The 27,998-nt window shown below is 37.2% G+C and overlaps 1 protein-coding gene across 1 annotated transcript in view; it reads right to left on the bottom strand.

Annotated features, from left to right (window-relative positions):
* LOC133525002 (neurogenic locus Notch protein) overlaps nucleotides 1-27,998 on the bottom strand; it is a 178,134-nt gene that overhangs the window by 94,178 nt on the left and 55,958 nt on the right. Inside the window, exon 2 of the mRNA XM_061861189.1 lies at nucleotides 27,820-27,898. Within this exon, the coding sequence (XP_061717173.1) occupies nucleotides 27,820-27,898 (79 nt within the window). The remainder of the gene's footprint in view (nucleotides 1-27,819; nucleotides 27,899-27,998) is intronic.

Below are 27,998 nucleotides of genomic sequence, written 5' to 3'. Positions count from 1 at the left end.
TTAAACGGGATATTGCGGGTTAAAGAGAGCGCTGGGTCAAAAAAATTAGTTGACTTGTTTTTGACCACTCTGTCACGCTTGTATCTATGTTTTCCATCAAATAAAAAAAAAACCCGGCCAAGTACGAGTCGGACTCGCCCACCGCGAGTTCCGCACTTTTTAGTATTTGTTGTTATAGCAGCAACAGAAATACATCATCTGTGAAAATTTCAACGGTTCTCACGGTTTATGAGATACAGCCTGGTGACAGTCGGACAGACAGACAGCGGAGTCTTTGTAATAGGGTCCCGTTTTACCCTTTAGGTCCGGAACCCTAAAAAAGACGAGTGCTATTGTATGTCTTTCTAGCTGTAGATTATATTTTACATGCGAAAAATTAGGGGACAAAAACATTAAAAACAAATCAACGAAAATAATTTTGACCCGGCTAACATAAAATCGTAGGAAACTAAAAACTACTTAAACTACACTTGCATACATGCAAGGGCAGAGTCTAATCAAAACCTTAAAAGTTTTGGCTCGATGGAAGAAACATCACGGAAACATGACTAAATTTCATTTATTTTCATGATATACCTAATGATCCTTTTCAGAAAACTCGAGTGGTATTGGTACAGTCAGGAATACTATTCGCTTAGCACCTTTGCGTACAAACTTCTATAAAGGGGGAAGGGGGGTTACTTTTCTCTGCAGCTGACTGTACCTAATGAAATCGTAACTATACTTCGTTTTTTTAGAAGAATAAATCCACAGGAATGGAATTATTTAATATAGCAATGGTCAGTACTAAAAATTTACTTCAAAATCTTACCGCAAAATTTTCCCGATTTGGAACCACAGGCTTACTTCTGCGAAGTTCTTTCTAATGCTAAATGTAGTCATAAAAATAAATATCGTCTGGCTGAGAGCTTGATTTTTCCAACAGGGTAGGTTTTCAATCTATACATACTTTCCTAAATAGCCACTTAATATTTACTATTACTAACCCATTAAATCAAGATAATGTGAAAAAATGTGTTAAAATTTCAAAGTGTTAAAGTATGATACGACACTTTTTAACAACTCCTATGTGGTCTGTACGTGTTTGGCTTCTCGGTACTTGGCCATTACCCGGCACTCGACTAAAAAAGCATGAATTTAAATAAACATCATTGGATACCGATTCAACTTCATCACCGAGTGTTTGCTTAGTAACACTCCGTCTGAAAAAATCGATTTTAAACGCACGCCACCCAACAATCGATACTAAGTCTTATTACGAACCGAGAACGAGTCAGTTTTCGTTTACGAAAAAATCTTCACGGATGTATATGCATTTACAATCTCAACTGTACTCTATGGCTTACAAGTTAAGGTTGTAATTTAAATGCAAGGACATTGTTTGGTTTTCGAACAATGACATCCGCTGCAGTGTCAACTGAGAATTTTGGGACAAACGAAAACAAGATACTGTGGGACGAAACGACAAGGAAGATGTGATGCAATTCAAATTTGGAATCTGAGATAAGTTTGGTCTTTTATGGTGCCAGTTTCGAGTATTGAAATTAAACGGGTATATTGGAGTAAAAGGAACCTTCATTGGAATAAATTGTTTTTTTTTTTACAATTACGCCCTGGATGCGAGTCGTTTAAGCCAAGTACGTTCTTATTGAAGGTTTTGGCAGTCTGATTTTGAGGTTACTAAGAAACAATTTATCCCGAAGGCTGTGAGTAAGGCTTTGTTTAAGTTCCAACATGTTATTAAGCCACGCCCTGATGGATGGTAGGGTCAGGGAACTTTGTGTGTGTAATTGTTGAAGGCATTTCGAAAGTCCGATTATGTAGAGTCAGACCAAGACAAGTCTGCAACGATTTTGATAGCACACGCAGTGTAGGTAAGTGTTATTTAAACTTCTGCGTGTGCTGTCTGTGCGTGTCTACCTGCCTACCTTGGTATAATAGGTAAATAAAAATAATGATAAAATCAGGAGTTTCTTTTGCCTAAGTGTTATTTAATGTAATTTAGAGATTATAGTAAGTGTTACCGACTTCCACTTGTTTTGACAGTTTACCTGTGTACCTATTGGCTATGCAAACTTGGTGCAAGAAATACAAGAAAATATACAACGCGTATCGTGGAATTTTTGAAATAAAACTTCTTTCACAGAACCAACATATTACGCAAATATTAATATCTATTATCAGACCCAACTACCTCATTGACTGGCCTAACCATCTATTAGGATTCAGCTCGCAAAGCATCCGGATCGTTGGGTCTGATTGACTGGACCACAACTTACATTCCAACCTACGCAAACTCGTATCTCAACAGCACTTGCCATTTCAAATCCAACCGTAACATTAAGGAATACAGTTGACAATGAACCGGCAAATCACAACGAGATACGTAATTTGGAAGTACATGCGCGTACGCATAAGTTACAATTAGTCTGTAAGCTGGACGGTTGGCTACAAATTGTATTTTAAGAGAGTTTCCTTTGAGTTGTCGCCGTTGAAATATAGGTATTTGTTGGATTAAATGCTAATTAGGTATGTAAGATAGAATTTGAATTCTGAAAGTTTAACATTCACAGATTATATAGACGGATCAGACATAAATATAATACTGATATAAATAACGAAGAGACTTGACCAACACCTAGAGAGACTCTCGTTAGGTAGCTGGATCAAGGGTCAGAATCAGAATGAGGTAGTCTTGGACACGGCGTGTATAGTACGTCGGTTCCTCTCTGCAGCCCTGACCACCGGCAGCTTGGGCCCTGCCCCGCTGCTGGCGGCACCCTAAGTTAGGTTTTTTTTTTTATAATGTGTTAATATGTTTTTTGTATTCCTTTCTTTCTTTCTTTTCTTTTTTTGACGTTTTGACGTAAGCTCAAGAAGGCTTGTATTGTGGGTACTCGGATAACGATATATGTATAATATATCAATACATAGAAAACATCCATGTCTCAGGAACAAATATCTGTGCTCATCACACAAATACAGACCCTTACCGGGATAGGCAGGGTCACTACCCACTAGGCCAGACCGATCGTTCATATTATAACCAACCTATCTTAAAAATAAAAATATATACTCGTAAGTAAAAAGAATATTAATAATATTGTGATTTTTAGATACATTACATTGCTTATTTTCATATTGTTTAATTTCTTTACACTAACATTAGTAGGTAATACTTCAAACTAATGCCATTCAAATACAACAGCAAAAAATTAACAGTAGGTACTTAATGGTTTTATATTTAAAGTTCGATGACATGAACTAAGTATTTTGGTATTTCATCGGAGACTTTCTTAGATTACATTCTCTCTTTTAGGCCGTCCGCTAGCTCACGCGGGTGCCCGGAGCGGGAGAGCGGGTTAACGAAAAATTGTATGAGCAACGCTAACTGGCGCGGACGCGACAGTGGCGCCCTTACTCAAACTGGAACTAAATGAACTTTTTAAAACAAGAACAGAGATATTAACATAACCACGTTAAAAGTTAATTAACGCAGTTGAAACGTATCTGTTAAATATCGCCTTGGAGTCATAAGGTCGTATCTACACGTTGTATAGAACTATGAGTTATAGTTATATAAGGCTGAATGAACTTTTTTTGTGAGCAAAATTTTACCGACATTAACAAAATAGATAAAAAAATCGAATTTTATGTAATTATTATCTTCTTATTATATAAAAACAGATAAACAAGGTACGTAATGCAATATTTTTTAACATGATTTGATATTTTATAACTTGTTTAAGAGCAGTGACCCAAGGGACAAAGCTGTCTCCACACTTTTGTATGGACATAAGGGTTGGGGTTCGTCCACTGGGTCACCCAATTTTTCAAATAAAAAATTGTGTATAAAACCGACGGTTCCGGGTTCAAATCCTGATAAGGACACAAAGGACATTTATTCGTGTGATGAGCACGGATATTTATTCCTGAGTCATGGGTGTTTGTAAATATTTATACGTTATATATATATATCGTTGTAAGTCCCCACAACACAAGCCTTATTGTACTGTGGGACTTTAGTCAATTTGTGTAATAATGTCCTATAATATTTTATTTATTTAAATAAATAAACACCAACGTCAATAATAGTTTTGAATGATTCACGGTCAGTTTCAGTAGACTTAAATCGACCGGGATATAAACCGAGGTTACCTTTTATATTGTCATTATTTACAATAACAGTATACATAATGTATATATACAGATGATTACTCTAACTAGCTTATATCTAAAATAGGCCCTTGAAGCATGGCTGGTGGCATTTCCACGTTGTATTGCAATACTGATACGTTGTGCGAGGAAGCCGCCAGCTCTTCGGTCACAAGTTACGTCAACCAGACGTTTCGCGATTTCTACAAAAAAACTTGTGCGCCAACCCAAATGGTACAAAATGGTACTCTCTACCGAGGCTCTTATATTCCCGATATTAAGGTAATCACGGTTTATATCTCGGTCGATTTAAGTCTAGCCTGTCAATGTACTGCACCGAACCAAATAATATAATTTCTATTGGTTTTTGTGACAGCCACGACGTGACGGCGGACAAAAACCCATGGGATTGGCGCGGGCGGCGGAGCGAGACCGTTTGCTTGCTTTATCCACGCACGAACCGGCGGCATGAGATCGGCTGAGATTACAAACCAGGATTCACTGTACAGTCGGCAGAAGTACAGCCGCCATCAGATATATCGGAGCGGCCGAGGTGCTCACAAATATCTGAACGCGCACGTTAGTGCAACGCCTTGACAATTGAGGCGTGTTCAGATATTTGTGAGCACCTTGACCGCTCCGATATATCTGATAGCGACTGTACAGTCTGAGTATGCTATTCAGTTTCCCCAAAAGTACATAGCCATACCCCGAAATTAACGGAGTACAAAAAAAAAACACCGTATATAATGTACAAGATTGAAGAATGAGGCATCATAGCGCCATAAGGCTTTTTGTATACATTATTAAATTTACTTATTTAAAATGACATTAACAAGTTGCACGTATACTAGCTTCGAAAATAATAGCGGTCGCTCACCCAAACGTAACAAAATTAAACGTGCTGGTGGTGAAACGATAAACTAACATAGCCGCCTACAAATTAGTACATGAAGGCAGCGCCATTTGCAACGGCATTTATAATTTTGTCCGGTGACAAACTTAACAAAAATGTTTAAAAAATATTGAAGTAATATTAATTCGCATATGAGCATCATATGAGCATCATATGATGGTAGTAGCTATGGCGACAGTAAAATTATGTTGGCAATAGCATATGTAAATTGAATTGATGATCGAATGACGAAATAGGAGGTCAGAGGTCAGAGAGAGATGACATGATAGCTGTTGGATAACTGATGGATGAATTAGCGATGTACAGTTTTGTTTTTTTTATGTAGTAATGCAGTAAATAATAAAAATATAATTTTGAATATATCTCTTACGTCGAATGATAGTTCCTTTGACAGATCCTTCAAGTCTCTTTTGATTAGACCTAATTAAAAAAATATATATACCGTATTTATATTTTCTTAATATATTCATGTGCTAAATAGCTTATATTACAACTCCCGTGGCTTTAAAAATCATAGTTTTTTAGATATTAAAAAAATCGAGAAAATTGCTGTGAAACCATAGAAACCTATATTTTTTTGTTGAAGCAGATTAATTAATAAATATTATTTAATAGCACCAATATGTGTATTTAAACATTTTAGTTTGGGATGGTTTCAGGGAATAAAGTCGTATCTGAATCTATGAACATATGGTATAATAAGTACGCTTTCTACAGGTTTTTTGGGCTTAAAGGCTGTAAATAACTAAAGACTACATTTTCGAAAGAATTTCGTCGATACCTGAAATCATTTCGAATATACATACATGTACGTACATATGAATTGTAATACAGATACGACCTTTGTAATTTCAAAGCCAATTTCGGAAACAATACGTTTACAGCTGAATAGGTCATGTTTTGTTTCTAAGTCCATTCAACAATTTAATTAATGGTTTTGGACCCAATTAGATACTAACCAAGCTTACTAGCAGCATTCATCTTTACGATCTGAATCTTATTCACTTAAAATAAAGTCGTTCATTGCTTGCTTTCATCCCAGTGGTAAGGCACGCGATTTCACTTCTGTCTTCATTTATTATAGGAATGGACAATGTATGCATCATTAATATTTGGACCATTCGACCTTTGTGGAGCCGCGTGCACTGAATTTACAACGTACTTTAGTCTTTAAGGTTAAGACAGTAAAGGTGTAATTACCTTATTTTTTGGGTGTACAGTAGTATTACTTGGAACAGACGCAAACAGTGGGGTTTCTGAATTGTATAATTTTACCTAGCGTGACTTTTAGGTATATAACTAGTATCATTTTAGTATTTTTAGTATCTGGGAAACAATAAGTAAAGGATTAACCTGTCATACATAATAATGTTAATTACAAATGTGTACCACGTAATTGATTAATTTAAACTAAGTGAAAATCTATATGAAGCATAAAATGTTTAAGCGCTGCACAGACCATCAAACGTGCTTGACAAGCATGTGGGCTGACAGTCGCGATTGATCGTTTACCTAGCTTTAAAAGTTTGTCAAGCGCAATTACATATTTGAAAGCGCTTGACTAATAAATTTAGGATGTAGAGGGCCAGGCCAGTAGACTTAAATCCATTCTGACATTCGGAACTCCGTAAAGTCCGTAATCGCGATGTACGGAGTGCTAACGCCATATGTTAGAATCTTGTGACAGAGGAGACGCCCACAAATTCAATGACTTGAAATTGTATCAACCACACTTCAAGCAATCTTGTCAATCACGTAAACTAAGTCAGGTACACGTGCTTGTCAAGCATGCTCGATCGTCTACACACCACTTAAATTATTAACATGATCGTTACGACAAACGACGCCCTAAGTGCTTAACTCTGACCTCTTGATCTCGAAACAAATCAGGCACTTTTCAGCGATCCGTCAAAAACTAATCGCTTTTAAACGTCTCAAGAGCATACTAGTTTGTAAGAAGCTTGCTGCCTTTCGCTCACTCTTTACATCATGTCTAACGCAGAAACAATAGTTGATCTAGAGTTTAGAAAGGACCATTAAAAAGAGAGTGAGAAAAGCTTTTATTTTCGCACTCTAGTTAAACTTTTTGATACCCAAGTCTTAACCTGTAATTTTAATTTAACAACTATCCGTCCATCAAAGTTTTGCACAATAAGGTCGCATGTGTATTTTAAGATATCACTTCCGACTTTATGCTTCGGTACACGGTTAACGAGTTTCGTGAGTGTAGCACCCATTATTTCATTAGACAGGTGATTTTTAGCCGAGTACAACAGCATGGGAGGGTAATGTTTTCGAAGTGAGCGGACATGTTATTACGTCTGCAGATTACAATTGAATTTTATGCTCTGCGTTTAGTAACAGCACTTAAAATCTGTAATAAAAGGTGTTTATGGGTTTTATGATTTAAACTTGTGCACTACACTTTTTTTTAGATTTAGTGACTTTTATGTTATTGCTATCACGAGCTCTTTCGATTCTAATAAGAGAATAAGTGTCTTGAACGTTAAATAAAATAGTCCTTATTATGAGACCAAGGAGAAATTGAAAGGAGCAAAAAGTATATAAAAAAAAATGGAGTCTTTATTTTCCCGAACTACAATGATAGGTAGGAAAACATTTTCATCTTGATAGCTTTGCATTGAGTTTATTTTGTTTAGTTAGTCACATATTTTTTCAGTTACATATTAATGCTCCATTGGTCACTGTCGTGGTGTACGAAACACGTATGACTAACCCCATTATGACTTAGATAGTTGAGACGTGCCTCATATATCGAGATATGCGCGCATATGCTCATATATGGTATAATAACACACTTTGACACCACCTTAATACTATGAACTAGAGTTCAAGATCCTTCGGAAAAAATGCTACTTCTAACCTGAACTTTTAATCGTACATTTTATCGCGATAGGCATAAGGCCCTTTCTTCTTTAGCAGAAAGATGATTTATTTTTTCTAAATTCGTCGAGTTCTTTATTACTCATATTGTCATCAAGATGTTATGATATAAATGTATGACAAAAGTTGGCTACGTTTTATAGTCTTGTACCGAGAAACAATTGTAGTTGCTACATTTTTTTACACACCGAAATGTAGTTACGGCGCTTTAAGTTAATTTTGTATCCTGTTACACAAAGTTGACACATTCTTATAAGGTGAGATAGTTTTTGACTATTTTACTAGCTTTATATTTTATTCGTCATTCGTGATTCTCAGAACCTTTGCTGATGCCTATCATCTGATCTTAATCTTCCAATCCTTTCAAATCAGGCGAAGTCGCCATTTTGACAGGTGAATCGATACACTAATACAAAAACAAGCGGAAACGTCATAAGGTCGTAAGTGAACTTAGGACTTTAGTTAGGACCATTAAGTCTTTTCTCGCTTGACCTAAGTCTCGGTGAATGGCAAAGGCTTTTACTTAGCGACGCTGAATAAATAAATACTATTACAGAAACCAAACATGGCGATAGACCTCATTAATACAAGATAGAACAGTTTAAGGCGTAATTGACGCTTTTGTGTTACTTCCATGCGTTTCTTCCGTAAGGGTAGCGGGAAGTGTTTTAAAACCTGTCGTAAAAAGGGGTTAATTTGAAGCCTTTGTCTGTCAGTCTGTCTGTCAGTTGAATGGATTGTTTATGTATTGTTTGAAATAGGTTTCACAATCCATCGTACGTTAGATAGTCATTAGAGTTCGGGAATAATCGACACGCCAGGATTTAATACTAAGAAATCGCAATTTTGACATATTTTCAACTCTAATATTTTTTTTACCATAAAGGCCAATTCGAACATACACTTAGATCAGAATGATAAGTATTTAAATCATATCGTTTAGTTATCGTGCGTCTCGCCCGCTCCAGTACATGTACAGACAGGTATAAGCGAAATGCAAGATAACTAAACAATATAATTCAAATGTCAATATGATGTCAGTGTACGCTTGAATTGGTTTAATAAAATATTTAGATTATTTATAATATTATAACAAACGTGAAAGATATGATTAGTAATAAAATAGCAATCTTGACTTGTTTGAGATCGCTTCTGTGCTGAGAGCTTGTTATTGTATTACTCAACCTTAGCGATTCATTAGGCGAGTTAATTGAACGAATGAATGGTGAATGGGTGACCGACTTTGCGCGACAACATGGCCGACATTCGTAGTTCTCATCATGTTTCATGCTCATCGAAATCTTTTTACAAACATATCTTTATTTTGACTAGATTTTAATGTTTTGATATATAAATTAAAGTTCAAAGTCATCGTCAGCGCTTTAGTGTTTAGTGTAATGCTAGCATATTATTATTATTATTTTATTAGTATTTCTCTACATTCATTTAAAATCTTATGTTAGGCTATTTATAATGTGAATATAAAAGTAAAACATAAAAACACTTATACAAAAAATACAAAAAAGTAAATACAAACACATTATAAAAAACGTAACCTAGGGTGCCCCCAGCAGCGAGGCAGGGCCCAAGCGGCCGGTGGTTAGGGCCGATAGGGCCGCAGAGAGAGGAACCACCCAACTATCCGCGCCGTGTCCAAAATCACCGCCTTCTACATCTGATCCTTGATCCAACCACCTAGCGAAAGTCTCACAAGGTGTTGGTCGAGACTCTTCGCTATCAGACCGTTCGCTGAATTATTATTTATTAGTATAAAATTGTTACTACAATAATATAGTATATGTATTGTTTAACTACACGTGAGAGTGAGCAAAGTCATTAATAGTCCAGCTACTGGACTACAATTTTTATTTAATTTAGCAAATGGTAACTCTTGCAGATGTTGATTATATTAAAGAAAAAAGATAAAGATAGTTTATTTCCCAAGTAGGCATATTAGAATGCGCTCATGAACGTCAAATAAAGCTACGCCGGTGTAAAAGGTGTAAATCACATTAAATAAACAAAAATGGTACAAATATATAGTTAACCTTTTCGAAGACTGCCACTCGGACGCCACTTCACTTAAGTGTCAAAACTGAAATTGAACTTTATGCATATGCACGTAGCTTTATGTTGCTCTGTGGTCTGTGACGGATTAATCCGTCTTCGGCGTTGGACCTACGGTGCGGATATATCCAAACACTTGTGTTTGACACGACTGCCACTCGGACGCCACGTCACTTAAGTGTCAAAACTGAAATTGAACTTTATGCATATGCACGTAGCTTTATGTTGCTCTGTGGTCTGTGACGGATTAATCCGTCTTCGGCGTTGGACCTACGGTGCGGATATATCCAAACACTTGTGTTTGACACGACTGCCACTCGGACGCCACGTCACTTAAGTGTCAAAACTGAAATTGAACTTTATGCATATGCACGTAGCTTTATGTTGCTCTGTGGTCTGTGACGGATTAATCCGTCTTCGGCGTTGGGCTTACGGTGCGGATATATCCGTCATTTGCATTAATACGGTTCTATCTTCTGTCTTCGTCTGTGTGGAAATATGATGATTATCTATTGATAAAAATGATCCTATTATTTCCTTCCGCGATTCTCACACTACATATATCTAAACTCTATCTATACTCTATACTACTCTATAGTATAGTATATACCTATCTAATTTTATCTAAATCGCTTCACGAGTAGAGTAACAGACAGACTGGCAGTTATTTACGTATTTATAATATTAGTAGGGATTATGTCAAGATTAAAGACATAAACCTACCCGAATGTCACATACGTCCTTATCCTCTAAGCAAACCAGTTCGGTTTCGGCCACTTAAATATAAAGGTAAAATAAAGACAAAAGGCCCTTAACAATAGGTCGTGGTATCCAGAAAAGGAGCTAAAGGATGGAGCTGACCCTTTTTTGCCCGATTACAGGGAAGCCGCGGACTTATATGACTAACTATTTACTTTTTAGCTCAGTTTCTGTCGATTTAATTTAAAGCCGGTCACGTAAATGTTTATAAGCTGTATTCGGTTAGTTTCGTATGTCGGATTATTCCGAAAATCAGATTAATCACCCAAATATTCATAGTAATAAGTCACTTTTCGGTACTGTCGGGCGGTTTTCGGCACTCGGTAATAATTACGGTGTATTCGGTAATAATTATGGTGTATTCGGTAATAATTATGGTGTATTCGGTAATAATTATGGTGTATTCGGTAATAATTAGGGTGTTATTCAGTAATAATTACGGTGTATTCGGTAATAATTACGGTGTATTCGGTACTTTCACGTCGAATGATCCCCTATGATAGTTCCTTCAAGTCTCTTGTTTGGGCTTAATTAAAAAATCGGAGTCGGACTCGCGCACGACGGGTTCCGTAGCATTACGCAAAAAACGGAATAATATCACGTTTGTTGTATGGGAGCCCCACTTAAATATTTATTTTATGGTTTTTAATATTTGTTGTTATAGCGGCAACAGAAATAAATCATCTGTGAAAATTTCAACTGGATAGCTCAGTTCATAAGATACAGCCTAGTGACAGACGGACAGTGGAGTCTTAGTAATAGGGTGCCGTTTTTACCCCTTGGGTATCGTTTCTTCTCCTTAATACAGTTTTTCGTAATTTCCAGTCGTTACGTTTTGGTACAGTCTCCATCAGATATATCAGAGCGGCCAAGGTGCTCACAAATATCTGAACAAACACTCGACACTATATTTTTGTCCTGACACTATTATTGTACACGCATCTATATACGTGTTCAGTTACGAGAACGTTGGCCGCTCTGATATATCTTATGGCGACTGTACTGATGTTATAATACGTGATTGCTTGCATTTTGCACACTTCGATTATCTTTTATGAAGCGTCATTTTAACCTTCTGAGATCCAGAAGCATTTGTATTGTTTTTAAATTTGGAGCTCTTTGTTATTAAATAAAAGTTCAAAATAGATTCTGAAATCAAAAAACTGTACCCCCGGTAGCTAGAGCTGTGCGTCTAAAACTTATAGGGACCGTGCGCGTTGGAGAGTCTGCCATCTTGTGGCCTGGATGGGAAACATAAACATGTACATTGACGCTTCACGCTAATGCAATTGCTGTCATCTACCGTTCTCGTACGTTTTCTTTTGCATAGTAGGTTCTGCCATCTTGTGGGCTACATTGGAAGCATAAACTTCACATTTACACCTTTCGCCAAAAATCTGACGTCTTCTGTACTGCCCCTTACAGTTTATACACACTCCCGATTATAATTCAGGAATCAATAACATAACAATCCATCGTTTTATCGGTAAGATGATAGACGCGATGGTGTCAACATCTTCAAACTAGTTTGAATATTTGAATTTAGAATGACGTTTAGTATTCATAGATAATATTAGGTAAAGTTGAATATTGCTGATTATTATCATTTCTTGTAATATTGAAAATGACAGGATATAACTACGTAACATAGTAAATATGGATAGAAATATCTGAGAGAGATAAACATTATGCAAAAAGTAGTATTTGGTTTCATATTTTACAATTAACCCCCTTATTCATAAACGTGTACTAAAGTTACGATGCCGCTGATCATCGGTTATCCCTTTCCATCAAACCAATACGTTGGAAAGGGACAAACGATGATCAGCGGCATCGTAACTTTAGTACACGTTTATGAATAAGGGGGTAATAAATGTTTAGATTTCAGATGCGACTTGCTAATCAGTTAAGTATTTGATTTAACTTCTTTTTAAAACATTCACTGCCAGACAAAAAACGGCGCACTACCCTAGAAACCGGTGGTCTATAGCTGCGTACAAAACAACCCACCCAGGGGGTTGTCCGGTTCACGAGCGCCCACCAGGTGGGTTCCCGGCAGTGAATGTGTTAAACATTCACAGTAAACTTAAAAGGGACATTTCATGAGCTATTCCGTAAAAACGCATGTTGTTTCGTATTTCAAGGTGATGATAATTTTACTAACCATTTTTCACATCCAATGCGACAAAAAACAGCTCCTATAACCATAGACAATGGAATGCTCCAAAACCAAAAGTATCTTCAAAACTGTATAACATCAGCTCAGCCTAACCAACTCCTTTATTACATTATGCCAAGCTATATAACATAAGCCGCAAGCTCGGTCGCACAGATTGTATCTCACAATTTATTGCATAAACTCACGGTTCAATACATTCGAGTTTATTATTATTCATTGGTTAGGTGTTGCTCGCAATCAACGCGCGAATCTGTTCCGTCTTAAACGATTAAAAATATGCATGCATTGTCTGTGGTAATATTACGAATGCTGGCTGGATGAATTTGAAAATAGAACGTCGGCTGTATGAAAACGAAAAAATATCGTATTGTTGTTTTTTTTGCTTAACATATGGCGTAACATGTACTTATTTCAATAACTTTATTGACAGATATGTTTGAAAAATATGTTTAACAAAGAATAAGCATATCGTTTATCAATTTTATCATTGTTAATTATTGTACTCATTCCTAAATACTTATATGTACTCGTATATTTATATTTAGGTACTTGGATTAAAATATTAATGGATTTCGTTGTACATTCTATAAAACTCTGATGCATTGTCGGAACTGTTCGAAACGCAAATTAAAATCCAAAACGTTAGAACGGAACGTTATTTTGATAGACATACGACGTTTCGTTCCACGCAAGCCGGCCATTGTTTCAAATTCGCGAAACCGGTTCCACAGATAGTACCACGAACACACGCACTACATTCCTATAGAATTATTCGACCCGCCTTTAGCTAAATTGACGGAGACTTTCAAAGTTTTTTTTTAACGCCGGAGGCTACGGAGTCGCGTTTTTTGGCCTGGCTGCAGATCTTAACGCATAAGTATACTATAAGTTATGGAAGGTGGAGGTAAGGAATGGTATCTCCATGTATGAAAAAGTGTCATCAAAAAACCTTAAATAGGCGGCGCTACACTAGCAAAATACTTTAAAAAAAAATCATAGACAGCGCACTCCACTCCGTCAATAACGCCTAGGTTCATAGCTACTCTAGCGCTACTCTGGAGAGATATGGAACTATTATTTATAGCTGTTAGCTGGACACCTTTGCACCAGTTCTACCATAAGAGATTTCAATCCTTTTAATTCCACACTCCGTAGTATTGTGATATATTATTAAACTGTACTGTACGGTTTACTCCGAGTATGTTGGCTAACACTGGAACGCACAAGTTTCCCTTAGCAATTTACTTCCAAGGAAACACCAGTTGCGTTCTAAAAGTAGACAGTAACATCATTAAGTGTAAAACTTCAATTCAACGTAACATGCCCATATCGACGCTACCAAATACGTGCTACATCATGCCAACTAGTCAATCAACGTTCAATTTGCACCCTTAAGTCAAGACCATTAAGTCTCACATTAAAACATCAATTTTAGTGTTGGTAGTCACACCAAAAAGGCGACTTTTGCCTTATTAAATGCATTAAAGAAATACATGCGAAACCAAATTGCCTCTTCGAGTTTTAAATCAGTGTCTTCCGCGGGACGCGAGTACATTTATTCTGAAATACCTACCGCGCTCATGTTTCGTTTTGCTGAATTAAAAACCTGTTACACTAATTAGAATCATATGTTGGCGCGGGTCTCGAAAAATTTAATGGCTCCTCTACACGATGGCCCATCGTATGCCAGTCTAAGGGACGCAGCTATGCAGTGGAATGAGATAGCAATATCACTTCCTCCCTCTAACGCATAAATGCGTCCCTTGAACTGGCCTACGCTGGGCCATCGTGTAGAGGAGCCATAAGGCGAAAAACGGAACGAGTACTTTTTCTCATGTAGGTGACAGTTGAGTTTAGTATGAAAAATTTAGCTCCAATGAAATTCAGCAATATGATGCGTGATCATATATTACTGGTCAGGCTTTACTAATCCAGCATTAGCAGCATGGTTCCATTTTTATCGCTTGTCACTATGCCCGTCACTTTCGCACTTACATACTTGTTAGAACGTGACAGGCATGATGACAAATGATTAAAAGCCGACCATCTCACGATACTTCAATGCTAACCAAAGCATCTTGCTTACTGCTGTTACTAACAGCCGGTGGGGACACTGATCCTTTCGGACATATTCGGCTCCGTTCGGCTCAGTATTACTCCGAGCAATTATTAGGGTTGGTACCTTTGCGTGTACAACCACAGATAAGATAATAACTTGAATTTTCACAACTCTAAATAGCCGAAAGGGATAGTGTCATACATTAGAAAGGGACAGCACGATTAGTCCCTAAACTATAGTCTGTCGAGCCATTTTGTCAGTAGAAAAAACGGCAAATTTAAAAAATGTAGGCGCGTAGGGTTATGTCCCATAGAAAATTAAAATTTCGATACTGACAAAGTTGTTTGACAGACTATAGTTACTTATATGCTACTTATCTACTGTTCCCGAAGATCTCAAAGCACTCAATATATAGTATAACTTATATTAATAAAGCATTGTTGATATAAGCTACTTATTTACTGTTACCAAAGTCTCAAAGCACTCGATGTAATTTGTTCTCACGCTCCGTCATCTTGGTGAGGAAGTGGCCGCCATTACTTTTGGAACTAAGTCAAACATGCCACGGTCAAGTGTGAGCTGGTGTAATGTTACATACTTACACGGGACGGCTAACCTAATAAATTTTAACTTGTGTTTTGACTTAATATTTAAGCGATTTTTTTTTACAATATAAACGGTTATCTGACAGTTGTTTATGAACTCTTTCTGTTTTTGCTTTGGGGTTTTGGAAATGTGAAAATTTTTGTTTTTTTTTTATTGCATTATCAACAGTAACAAATATTTAAACATGCATGTTCGGTCGAATTGCAAATAATTTTGATTACTTGTTTTTTTTTTCTAATGAAAAATTTGTTTATAACATCAAAACTACAATACACAAAAGTTGATACCTTAAGATATATTTTGAACTCCCATTAGGTTATATATTGTAGCAAACCAGCAGCGGTATCATGGTCACATTTTTATCACATGTCATGTCATGCGTCACTTTCGCACTTACATACTTGTTAGAACGTGACAGGCATGGTGACAAATAATAAAGAGCCGATCATCTTAGCCCTACAGCTTTGTTAGTAGAAAAAGGCGGTAAATTTGATAAATGTAGGCACGAAGGATCGAACTCCCTACAAACTTCAAATTTCGCGCTTTTTTCTACCGACAAAGCTGGCTTGCCAGAGTATACGACATAATATTTAATATAATATAAAGATGACATGACAGGTGTCTAAAATTCTAAAAGCGGAAGGCAACGACCACGGAACTCTAAATATGGTATTTTTCTATCGGTGTAACAAGGTAGCTTATTAAACTAATGCATTTCTTTCCCCCGAATTATAAACGCATTTGTCTGGTAGCAGTTGAGTGCAGGTCCTGACGAGACGTTTTCAAGTTCTTAATAGTCTTGGAATGTCGAAAAGGTACCCGAACCACATTTACTTGCTTGTATGAGTAGTAGTTTTGTATTTGTAGCCTTAAAAAGTATTCGCATGTTGACTAAATATTTTTAATCGTATTATGGTACTTGTGGTATCTAAATAAATGTTACAGATGCACTGGCAACACTGGTTGACGGGAAGCGGTTAGCTGTTTTGGCCAAGGCTCGGTACCGGTTTATAAAATACCGGGAAATACCGGTTTTCCTCCGAACTTTTATAACAACGCGGACGTAATAATAACTTTATTGTAACCTAAAAAAATCGGTTTATTCGACGAGCGACGAAACGGCCGGCCGGCCTATTGGTGTGCCACGTAAATATAGACACTGACATAGGAAGAAACCGGTTTTCATTGTTCTAATCCGGTTCATTTGACAAGAACTGTTCTCATAAAAACCGGTTTAAAAATAACGGTTTTTTGAGCGAAACCCAAATTAAAAGGTTTTGCGTATCTAGGCCATAAAAAAAAACCCGGTTAACTGTCATGGCGCCTCCGCATTTATTACAAGTGCTACTGTTAGGTGCAATAACAAGTTTTAATTACAATTAATACAATGACGAATGAAAATTTACACATCACAGTCCCAAATCAATATGGGCATGTTACAAAATGAATCGATCAAATCATACATTCGATACGCACCGTATCTGAGGGGTGTCAGAAGTGTACAATAAAAATGTCGTTCGCACCCTCCATGTGTTAGCTACCCCTAACCCATATGTGTTATGATGACAATGATCTGATGATTTGAGGGTTTAAACCAACTGTCTGTGAAATTGTGTGAATGCCGAAAACCTTGGGTAAGGCAGTCAGTATAATTTCTTCAAGAGCAAACTGGAATGTTACATAAATATTTAAAGTTCTGAGTGTAGATTTCAGACAACACCAATCCTTAAACTGTTGAGAGGACCTTGAAATAATTATGTAACCTATATTATTCAACTGTTAGAGTTCGACTAGATACTGAATAAAGCTATTATTCAGTATCTAGTCGACCAGTAATATATGATCACGCGGAATTTCATTGGAATTAAATTTTTCATACTAAACTGAAATGTCACCCTATACATGAGAATAAAAGCACCCTCTTGACAATGATCATATATTTCTGGTCGGGCTTTAAGTAATAACTAATAATCTCTGCAAATATAAGCAAAATCAGTGTTCCCGCTCAAACGCTCTGACAGTACGCTTTAAAAACTAAAATGACCATAAACACAACGACCACAGAACATAAAGCCAGGTGCATACTACATTATAAAGCTACATACAGGATATTTACTATAGTGATGCTTACATTAGGGTTGCCAACCTTAGTGCACAGTTTTTTTTTTATATGCTACGTCGGTGGCAAACAAGCATACGGCCCGCCTGATAGTAAGCAGTCTCCGTAGCCTATGTACGCCTGCAACTCCAGAGGAGTTACATGCGCGTTGCCGACCCAAACCCCTCCTCGCCCTCGTTGAGCTCTGGCAACCTTACTCACCGACAGGAACACAACACTATGAGTTGGGTCTAGTGTTATTTGGCTGTGGTTTTCTGTAAGGTGGAGGTACTTCCCTAGTTGGGCTCTGCTCTAGATCTGGAATGACATACACTGGCTGTGCCCTACCACACAAAGCGAGATGATATTCACAATGCCCATACCTCTCTTCAAAAAGATTTGTGGTACTAGCGATCGTTGCAGATCGACTTGACTCCCCATTTGTGAGGCACTGGTTGTCATTGCATGCTCCAGTGTCTCAAAAAACGGACAAGTGCGAGTCGGACTCGCGCACCGAGGGTTCCGTACTTTTTAGTATTTGTTGTTATAGCGGCAACAGAATTACATCATCTGTGAAAATTTCAACTGTCTAGCTATCACGGTTCATGAGATACAGCCTGGTGACAGACGGACGGACGGACAGCGGAGTCTTAGTAATAGGGTCCCGTTTTGGTACGGACCTTAAAATTGGTTAAATAATAATTATAGGGATTAATTAATTTATGAAGGACATGTAACTTACTTTTTACCTGAATATGACATTAGATAATTTAAAATTATATATTAATCGTATTTTATTATTTTTACTTCGTAATTTTTATTCTTGTACATTTGACATGTTTCCTGTAAGTTAATATTTTGGTAATATGTTAATTTTAAGTTTGTATTTTAATTTTAGTCATTATGTTTCAAAGCTTTCATGAGCCATGTTGCTTGTAAATAAATGCAATAATAATAATTTGCGATCTAATTGCGGGGCTTGGGTAAAATACGGGACTCCTTCACCCGGCCTAACTGGGTTAGGTATATTGGCCGTCAACGTATTGAAAGGCATAAAAAATTAACTTTCTAGCGGGGTAGGGCCAAGCCAGCGAGTGAGCGCACGGTGTTTTCGCGCGTTACTCACGTTGCACTATCAAAAGATCCCCGTAATTTGCGAACTTCGGTTTCCGCGGTAGGTGTTCCCTGGTCCAGCCTGAAAACGGGATAATAGGTGTCCCGCGCGAATCGTTTGAGAGACGCAAACTCTATGGCTCCAGAAACGGGACGGTTGGCAACCCTAATTACCATGTACATGGGTAATATTATAGTAGTGTTACTGTCCCAAAGACCTTGTTTTATTAAATAAAGCGAAGCTTAAAGTTTCACAATGTTGTCGCGAAGCTTAATGTCTATTGCGAAACAATAATTTATAACTAAATCCTAGGTTTAGCCGCTTTAGGACCGCGTGAAAGTCTGGGTTAAATCCTTTGTTTAAAGTTGTATTTCGGTGTCCTTTATCTCTCAAATCTTCTATACTTACCGTCTATTGATTGTTACATTTATACATGGTTAAAGGCAAAAAAGAATATGGATGCCGTAACAAAAAAAAACATGTATGATAAGTTGTTGAACTTTTTTTGAAGCGATAGGTCTTCGACTATTTACGTTTAAGCACTTGTTTTATTTAAAATGATAAGGATCTGGACAGAATTTTAGTCAACTTTTTGGCATTTTTTTTCAAGAACGGTTTTTTCGTTCCGTCGAACCCACCATTTTTCACCACCACACACATACGATAGGTAAATCATGTATTATAATATAACTATATTTACCCACACATTCTTAAGCTATGTCACTAAATAACAATATACATATAACATTGTCTCTGTACCGTACTCTAAAAAGTCGTATAAGCGCTTAACTTGTGACCACTATACGACGTTGCTTTCGAGCACTGTTGTGGTCCATTTCGTGACGTAAGGTCGTGGGTATAAGCGACACTTGTTCTTGGAAAAAAACATTTTAGAACACAAGGTTAGTTTTTTTACCGTACGTTGTAATTTAAGTGATTTAGTTTGTTCAAAAATACACGGGCATAGAAATAATAGTTACTTCGCAACGGTTTTCATGCGCTTAGAAAAGGGGCATATAGGAAATGTTTTAGTAAATGTAAATACATAGTTAACAATTCCGTAGATATCGATCTTTTATTGTTTGTATTTTTGAAAATCAGTACAAATTAACAAAACAACAATAATATGTCCTAATGTCGGTCACCGGATAGGGAGGACCACCTAAATTTCTTGGCCTATACCAATATATATATTGGATCTTTCCTTACCAATTGTGATTCTGACATGTCTAACCTTAATTTTACTATTTATTTACTTTCGATATAGACTAATAAACTGGTTGAACTCTCTCGAGTGTCGTAAAGGATGTGTGTCATTTTGAAAAGTGGCGTTAATAGACGTAGGCGACGTTCGCGCGGCCAATTCAGACCACAGATCAATGCACTGCGTTTTGTAATTAAATAACTAGCTGAGTAATATGATAGCCTTAGCGTTTAAGATACAAATGTAAAACTTAGCAAAAAATCGTATTTTCTACAATTAACTTAATTAAAAATTCAACATTCTAAGATATAAACAATAGGTAAGAATCCATAATACTTATCCATAATCCATAACTGCTTTTATGACTTTCAAGCGCTACACCTAGGTATATTTAGTACTACAACAATATTTATTCAGGGAATGAATTAAAAATTATCCTAGTTCATGATTATAAAGCTAACCAAGTTACATATCGTATTAAATATTTATCCACAATTATACTAAATACTAAAACAGTTCTGGCATAATTTGTTCTTGCATTATAATGTGAACTACACGACCTATAATCATACAAAGCATCGAAAACGATGGTTTTAAAAACAATCAAAGAATCGATTTCGTAATAGCAAGGGATTATAGGAAAGGAACAGTCGATAACACAAGTCGATCAGGAATCGACAAGATGAGTTAGATGAGGCATAAAAAGGGACAGCAATGTTGTGCCTCTCGAATTTTCGGGTTGCCGTGTACAGTTTAAATTGATTGCTGAATCACAAAAAGTGCAGAACAAAAGCATGGGACATACGACAATGGTACTGTTGCTGTATACCGTATTTTTGGTCCGAATCCATGTGAATTATCGTATTTTACGGAAATTATTTTATGAGGAACAACCCTGGACAACCGTATATTTATATGTGGGTATACAATATCACTTTCCTTTGAACGTATATCCGGCTCTTACGCTGCTCGAAGGCACATAGTTTATCATAGTGATAGGTAGGTCAAAAACTTTTTTAGTATGAGTTTAATTATGCACATTTTCCAACGTTATAACGTTAAAAACGGTATGATTAAAGCTTCAGTAGAATGTACTCAACATGTCTTTGCAACCAATAAATGAATTAATCTCATAACGAAAAAAAAAGTGCTAAAATTGTTTGACTGTTATATGTATACGTTTAGAAATTATCCAGCTTTAAAGTTGAATAATCAGCTGGATTCAAAATATATCTCTACATATAAAGTATATGTAATAAAGAAATATGGTTGCCATAATCATTCGGAATTGATACGGGACAATGGGTGAAATACGTATCCACATAGTTTTCGCTTGCTGTTATGTCACTGTCAGTTTAACTGAGATGATTGGGACTATTTATTTATGTAGGTATTCGACCGCGGTATGGAGTACGGGACAAAAACGGGACGGGAAAAAATACATATACACATAGCTTGCTTTTGCTGTTATGTCACTGTGTTTTAAATAAACTGGTTTAACTGAGTTGAGTGTGACCATTTATTTATGTAGGTATTGTACAGCGGTATAATATACGGGATAGGAAAAAATACGGGACGCCATACTTAAATACGGTGATAGTCCAGTAAGTTAAGAAATAAAAGGTAATCGTAACACTTGTAACATCGATTGTACCTGTATGCCCTTACCCATTTATAATGGAATCACGTTTCATCCCTATCACAATAATAACAGGACTAGTCAAGAAAATACATTACATTTTGTATATTATCTATTCTAATATTACCATGTTTCTTAATGGTATTAAAAGGTGTTAGTTGTGTTAAAAGAGCACACACTTGCGTTGGAAATTATTTCAATTATCAAAAATTTTATGGAAGCCGTTTTCAGGGTTCTGTATCCAAAGTGACCCTATTACTAAGACTCCACTGTCCGTCTGCCTGCCTGTGATCAGGCTGTATCTCATGATAAGACAGTTGAAATTTTCACAGATGATGATGATGTCGCTATATATTTCTGTTGCCGCTATAACAACAAATACTAAAAACAGAATAAAATAAAAATTTAAGTGGGGCTCCCATACAACAAAACGTGATTTATTTGACGTTTTTTGCGTAATGGTACGGTCACGTCTGAAAATATCGATACGAAAAAGTGCCAAAAATATGTATACACGACTTTATTGCCCATATATTCAGAGGTGACTGTACGGAACCCATCGTGCGCAAGTCCGAATAGCACTTCGTCGGTTTCTTAATAAGATAAGTATATATATAACTTCACAGTATTTCAATTGCAGTTACAAATATTTAGTACCTTTTTCTTCCTACCACTAGGTATGTTTTAGAAATCAAAATTATTTGCAACAAACATGACTGCAATAGAAAACACACACATTTAACCACAATACTTCGAATACAGAGCACATAATACATAAAATTTGTTGCGTAAACCTAATTGCTTATTCGCTAGGGGCCAGAATCGCGAAACACCGTGAGAAATTGTAGTGATTCTGAATTTGTCTCATTTTCGCTACATTACCTGCATTTATATGACCTTAAGGTGACAAATCGGTTATGTAAGTCGGTCATATGTGACGCTACAAATTCGAAACTTTTTCCCGTCAAAAGAGTATGTTCGAAATTCAAAATTTGGAAATTCGACGCTTAAGAGTCGAAATTACGCTCTCATTTTATAATGACATGAAATTTGGCATGGATATTCTAGTAACATATTATATTTTATTTACAATAACAATATACATAATGGATATATACAGATGATTACTATAACATATATTATATCTATGTCAGGTACGGTCACGTCGAAAAATATCGATACGAAAAAGTGCCAAAAATATGTATACACGACTTTATTGCCCTTATATTAAGGTAGTGTATACATATTTTTGGCACATTTTTCGTACTGATATTTTCTGACGTGACGGTATTAGTTTACCTTGCGAGTAATTGTAATACAAATAAAATGGCGCATTTAGAAATGTTGTACATGAACTTTTATATGTCGTAGCCATCTGGTTAAGTTAGCCAGCTAATTAGTCGCCTAGGCCGATAGAAAATCACTCACCGTTAACAACTTGGCGTGTTGAAAGTCAGTTCTTTGAAAACAACTGGTTCACTCAGCCAAGTGATTTAAATGAAACCTAAAAAACTTAAAGAAATGAAATACCATCAGAATAAATAAAATACTAACCTAACCAAATTCCAAATCCAAATTAAAATGACCACTTGCCGTTCAGCCATCTGGTTAAACGTTGCGATCAATCACATGGCTGGTTTATAGCAAAGCTTCCTTGAGACACAGATATATTAAATATGTTAAAGCGCGTATTCTAAGTAGAAATACGTGAGTGACCTCTCTTTTTCTTCCTCGCGTTGTCACGGCATTTTGCCACGGCTCATGGGGGCCTACCGCGTAAACCGAAATTCGCAAATTGCGGAGATCTTTCTCTTTTACTCTAACTAAGACTTAATTTAATGACAGAGAAAAAATGCCCACAATTGACAAACTTCTATTTTCGCGGTTATAGTCCTGGGGTCCGCTTGACAACTAATCCCAAGATTTGGCGTGGCACTAGTTTTTACGAAATCGACTGCCATCTGACCTTGCAACCCAGAGGGTAAACAAGGCCTTGTTGGGACTAGTCCGGTTTCCTCACGATGTTTTCCTTCACCGAAAAGCGACTGGTAAATATCAAATGATATTTCGTACATAAGTTCCGAAAAACTCATTGGTACGAGCCGGGGTTTGAACCCGCGACCTCCGGAATGCAAGTCGCACGCTCTTACCGCTAGGCCACCAGCGCTTTTTAGAATACGCGAGTGACCCGTTTTAAAATATTTAATTTCGACATGGCTGGTTGTTCTTCACTCAACTGAAGCTGGCTAATTTAACCAGTTGGCTGCGATATAGTTTCATATACAAATCGGCTTTATACAAAGCCTTGAACTACTCCGTAACTGTACCCCTAGTGTAAATTTAGTCGATAGCGAAACGTGACGTACGCGTTTGCGTTAACTCTCATTTTGTATGGGTTTTTGAACAGCGCGCCAAGCGGGACGTTTTGGAAAGTCAAAAATCTCATACAAAATGACACTTAACGCAAACGCGTACGTCACGTTTCGCTGTCGAAAATATTTACACTAGGGGTACAGAACATATTATAAACTTAAGATCTACAGTTATACTATTTAATTTGGAATAAGTGTCGACATTATAAAAAACCCATTACGCTAGTCCTTGATAGGGAGCGAGCACATCTGTCCTACACACACACGTTCACTAGATGCACATGTACGCACACATGTGTATGGTTGCGCACACTGCGCCCGAGAAAGTTGGTGTAATTTTCATTTTAACTTGATTGTTTAGAATGGTACTTGGTTTTGGTTCAGTTTTGTTTTTGGATTTACTAATGATGCTTTAAATTTTTACTCTACCCCTAGTGTAAATTTGATCGACATCATAACGTGACGAACGCGTTTGCGTTAAGTCTCATTTTGTATAGGATTTTGAGTTTCCAAAACATCCCGCTTGGCGCGCTCTTTCTAAATCCAATACAAAATGAGACTAAACGCAAACGCGTACGTCACGTTTCGAAATCGAATTTATTTACACTAGGTGCACTGTTTATTAAATTATTACTGTATTAACTATTTGAAGTAATTTAGAAGTATAGAATGAAGAGAAGAAAATGGGGATTACGTTTGTATGGAGATGCGGTCACGTGACTTATGGCGATATTATATACTTACGGCGTTATTCATAAACGCGTTACTGGTCTGAATTAGCTATGAATCGTTTGTCTTTATCTGTCATTTTGACTTATGCATTTGTAGGAAAGGGAAAAAACATAATTTAACTAAATCAGGTCCATGAAGTTTTATGAATAAGGGGGTTAGACTATATTAACTGTTGATGACCGTTTGTCCCTACCCGTCATTCTAAAATTTCTGTTTGTTAGAAAAAGACAAAATTCAACAGAGGGTTAGTAAGGCAAGTAAAGTACGTAAGATCGACGCTGCACTAGTCTCTGACATGGGCACTTTATTTCATGGAAATATAGGTTAAATTTATACAACTAAGATTTTTCTGTATTCGACCTTAATCCTTGTCACTTTGACATAAAGTGCCCATGTCGAGTACTAGTGCAGCGTCGAGCACTAGTACTTCTACCTTAAGAGGTTGTATGAATAAGTATATTGTTTTATTTTCTATACGTAACGACAAAAAGCAGGCATTACATAGTACATTCTTACATACACTACATCTACATACCAGCCCTACATACCCATATACGCCCACTAACAAACTCTAGTACTTGTGCAAGCACACACACATTCACATAAATTGTAAATATAGAGCTTTACCTAGGAAAGGTACATTATGTTAGTAACGAGCGACCGTCCCCAATTTCTCTCGGGACGGGACTGTTTACCATCAGGCGGGCCGTATCTTGTTTGCCACAGTCGTAAAAAAAAGTTTATATGTGTATTTCTAGGTTTTTTATATAAATTGTATATTATCAAAAAATAATTTTATTACTATTATTTTATTAATAAGGGAGTTAGTCTCCTTTCCCCAAACCGGGGTGCAGTGTGCGCACAAGCGTGCGTGCGCGCATAAGGATCGAAGGGGCGCGTAACCGTCATCGGGAGCCGTTTGTATCGATTGCCAGAGACAGGTCGCGGGGAAAAATAAAATATGGCTCTCCTGTTCCCGATGGGATATTTGACACTATGAGTACGAGTAGACCTAAACTGTGTTTTCATATTAATAAATAATTGAGGGCACTCCTACACAGATCGACCAAGCCCCAAACTAAGCAAAGCTTGTACTATGGGTACTACATACATACGACATAATATCCGTGCTCATCACACAAATAAATGGCCTTACCGGGATTCGAACCCGGGTCACTACCCACTAGGCCAGGGCCAGACAGGTCATCGCCGTCAGGTCGATATTAATAGACAATTATAAATTGTAAAATAGTACATTACGATACAAGTGCGAAAAATAGGAAATTCGAAACGAGTGGCGATAAATTAAAACACGACCGAAGGGAGTGTTTTAAATCGACACGAGTTGCGAATTACCTATTCGCACATGTATCGTACAACGTTTTACAGTACATATGGCCCTTTAAATGTTCGACACAGTAACGTAATATGCTACTTCTCGCACTAGTGCTATAAAGTAGCCCCATATGTACTGTAAATGTAACTTATGATGTTCCTCTATAATCAGATAATAATAGGACATCAGCGGCAGCATGGTTCCACTATGCCCGTCACTTTCGCACTTATATATTTGTTAGAACGTGACAGGCATGGTGACAAATGATAAAAAGCCGACCATCTTAGGCCTTCAGGTGTTGGTGGCTGAGCCCAATATCATCGGCGTTACTAAATCCCACAGACTTCGCTGGCTCGGTCACCTACTCAGAATGGGGGAGGATCGGGCAGTCGAGGAAGCGTACGTGGGGCGACCAACCGGCCGTCGACCGATCGGGCGCCCCATGTATCGCAGTAGGGCTAAGATGGTCGGCTTTTTGTCATTTGTCACCATGTCTGTCAGATTCTAACAAGTATGTAAGCACGAAAGTGATGGGCATAGTGACAAGCGATAAAAATGGAACCATGCTGCCACTGCTGGTGTGATGTCGTGGAGGCGGACCTGCGTCGGTTGAATGCCAATTCATGACTGGAAACCGAGCTGGATCGGGACAGGCGTTTCGGGGGCCAAGATCCTTTTTGGATCGCTGACCCAAAGCAGTTAGTTCGGTTGATACCACTACAGTTTTCTCTTTCTTTTTTAGTATGTTATCTTGTTGTTGACGACCGGTTTGGCCTAGTGGGTAGTGACCCTGCCTACGAAGCTGATGGTCCCGGGTTCAAATCCTGGTAAGGGCATTTATTCGTGTGCTGAGCATGGATATTTAGTTCCTGAGTCATGGGTGTTTTCAATGTATTTAAGTATTTATAAATATTTATATATTATATATCGTTGCCTAAGTACTCTCAACACAAGCGTTATTGAGCTTACTGTGGGACTTAGTCAATTTGTGTAATAATGTCCTATAATATTTACTTATATTATTTGTTTATTTATTATCTTGATACGCTCAAGAGTATTCAAGAAACCGCCAGGGGTCCATTTCACGAACAGTATTAGACTAATATTATTAGTCCACGAACTGTCAAGTCGTATGGGTTACCATGGCAACACACTAAAAATATTAGACTAATACCGTTCGAGAAATAAGCCCCAGGTCAATGGGGTGAAACTACAGTGTTCGGGCGTTCTCGACTTCGTTCGGCTCAGCATTGCTACGATCAATTATTAGGGTTTGCAGAACTTGACGTTCCTTTGCGTGCACAACCACAAATAAGATAATCACCTGAATTTTGACAACCCTAAATAGCCGAAAGGGATAATGATGATTCGTCCTTGAATCGCTGTCAAACTTCGGTTTTTAGGAAGTTTCCTTTCTGTACGGTAGTACCTACTATTATTTACTATGTAGCTAGGGATAAAATTGGAAAGGAAACAGTTGGCCAGTGGTAACAAATCACTCTTAAATGGAAACATTCGCATTGCAGTCTGCTTTCAGTCTCAGCTAGATTTCTATTATGTGTGGTGACCTCGATCTGTCTAGTTGAGGTCTGTGCGTACAACACATACACATGTTTTCAAACTAGTGACAAGAAGTCATACTTTTGGCCCGGGACAGTCTAGTCAATAAGGTGACTTACTTGCAGAAGAATTCTCCACGTGCCGTCGACAGACACGTGCCTCCGTTCTTGCACGGTGAGGGCGAGCATGACACGAAACCTGCAACAATACATAACATTTTAGTATGTATATTCGTAAACATAAACATATAGGTAAGATCCAGAAGGTTCAGAGCGGTTTCGGTAGGTTTCGGCATAAA

This window comes from Cydia pomonella, chromosome 1, assembly GCF_033807575.1.
Source record: "Cydia pomonella isolate Wapato2018A chromosome 1, ilCydPomo1, whole genome shotgun sequence".
NCBI classification, from domain to species: domain Eukaryota; kingdom Metazoa; phylum Arthropoda; class Insecta; order Lepidoptera; family Tortricidae; genus Cydia; species Cydia pomonella.
This window is presented reverse-complemented; position numbering and strand designations above follow the sequence as displayed.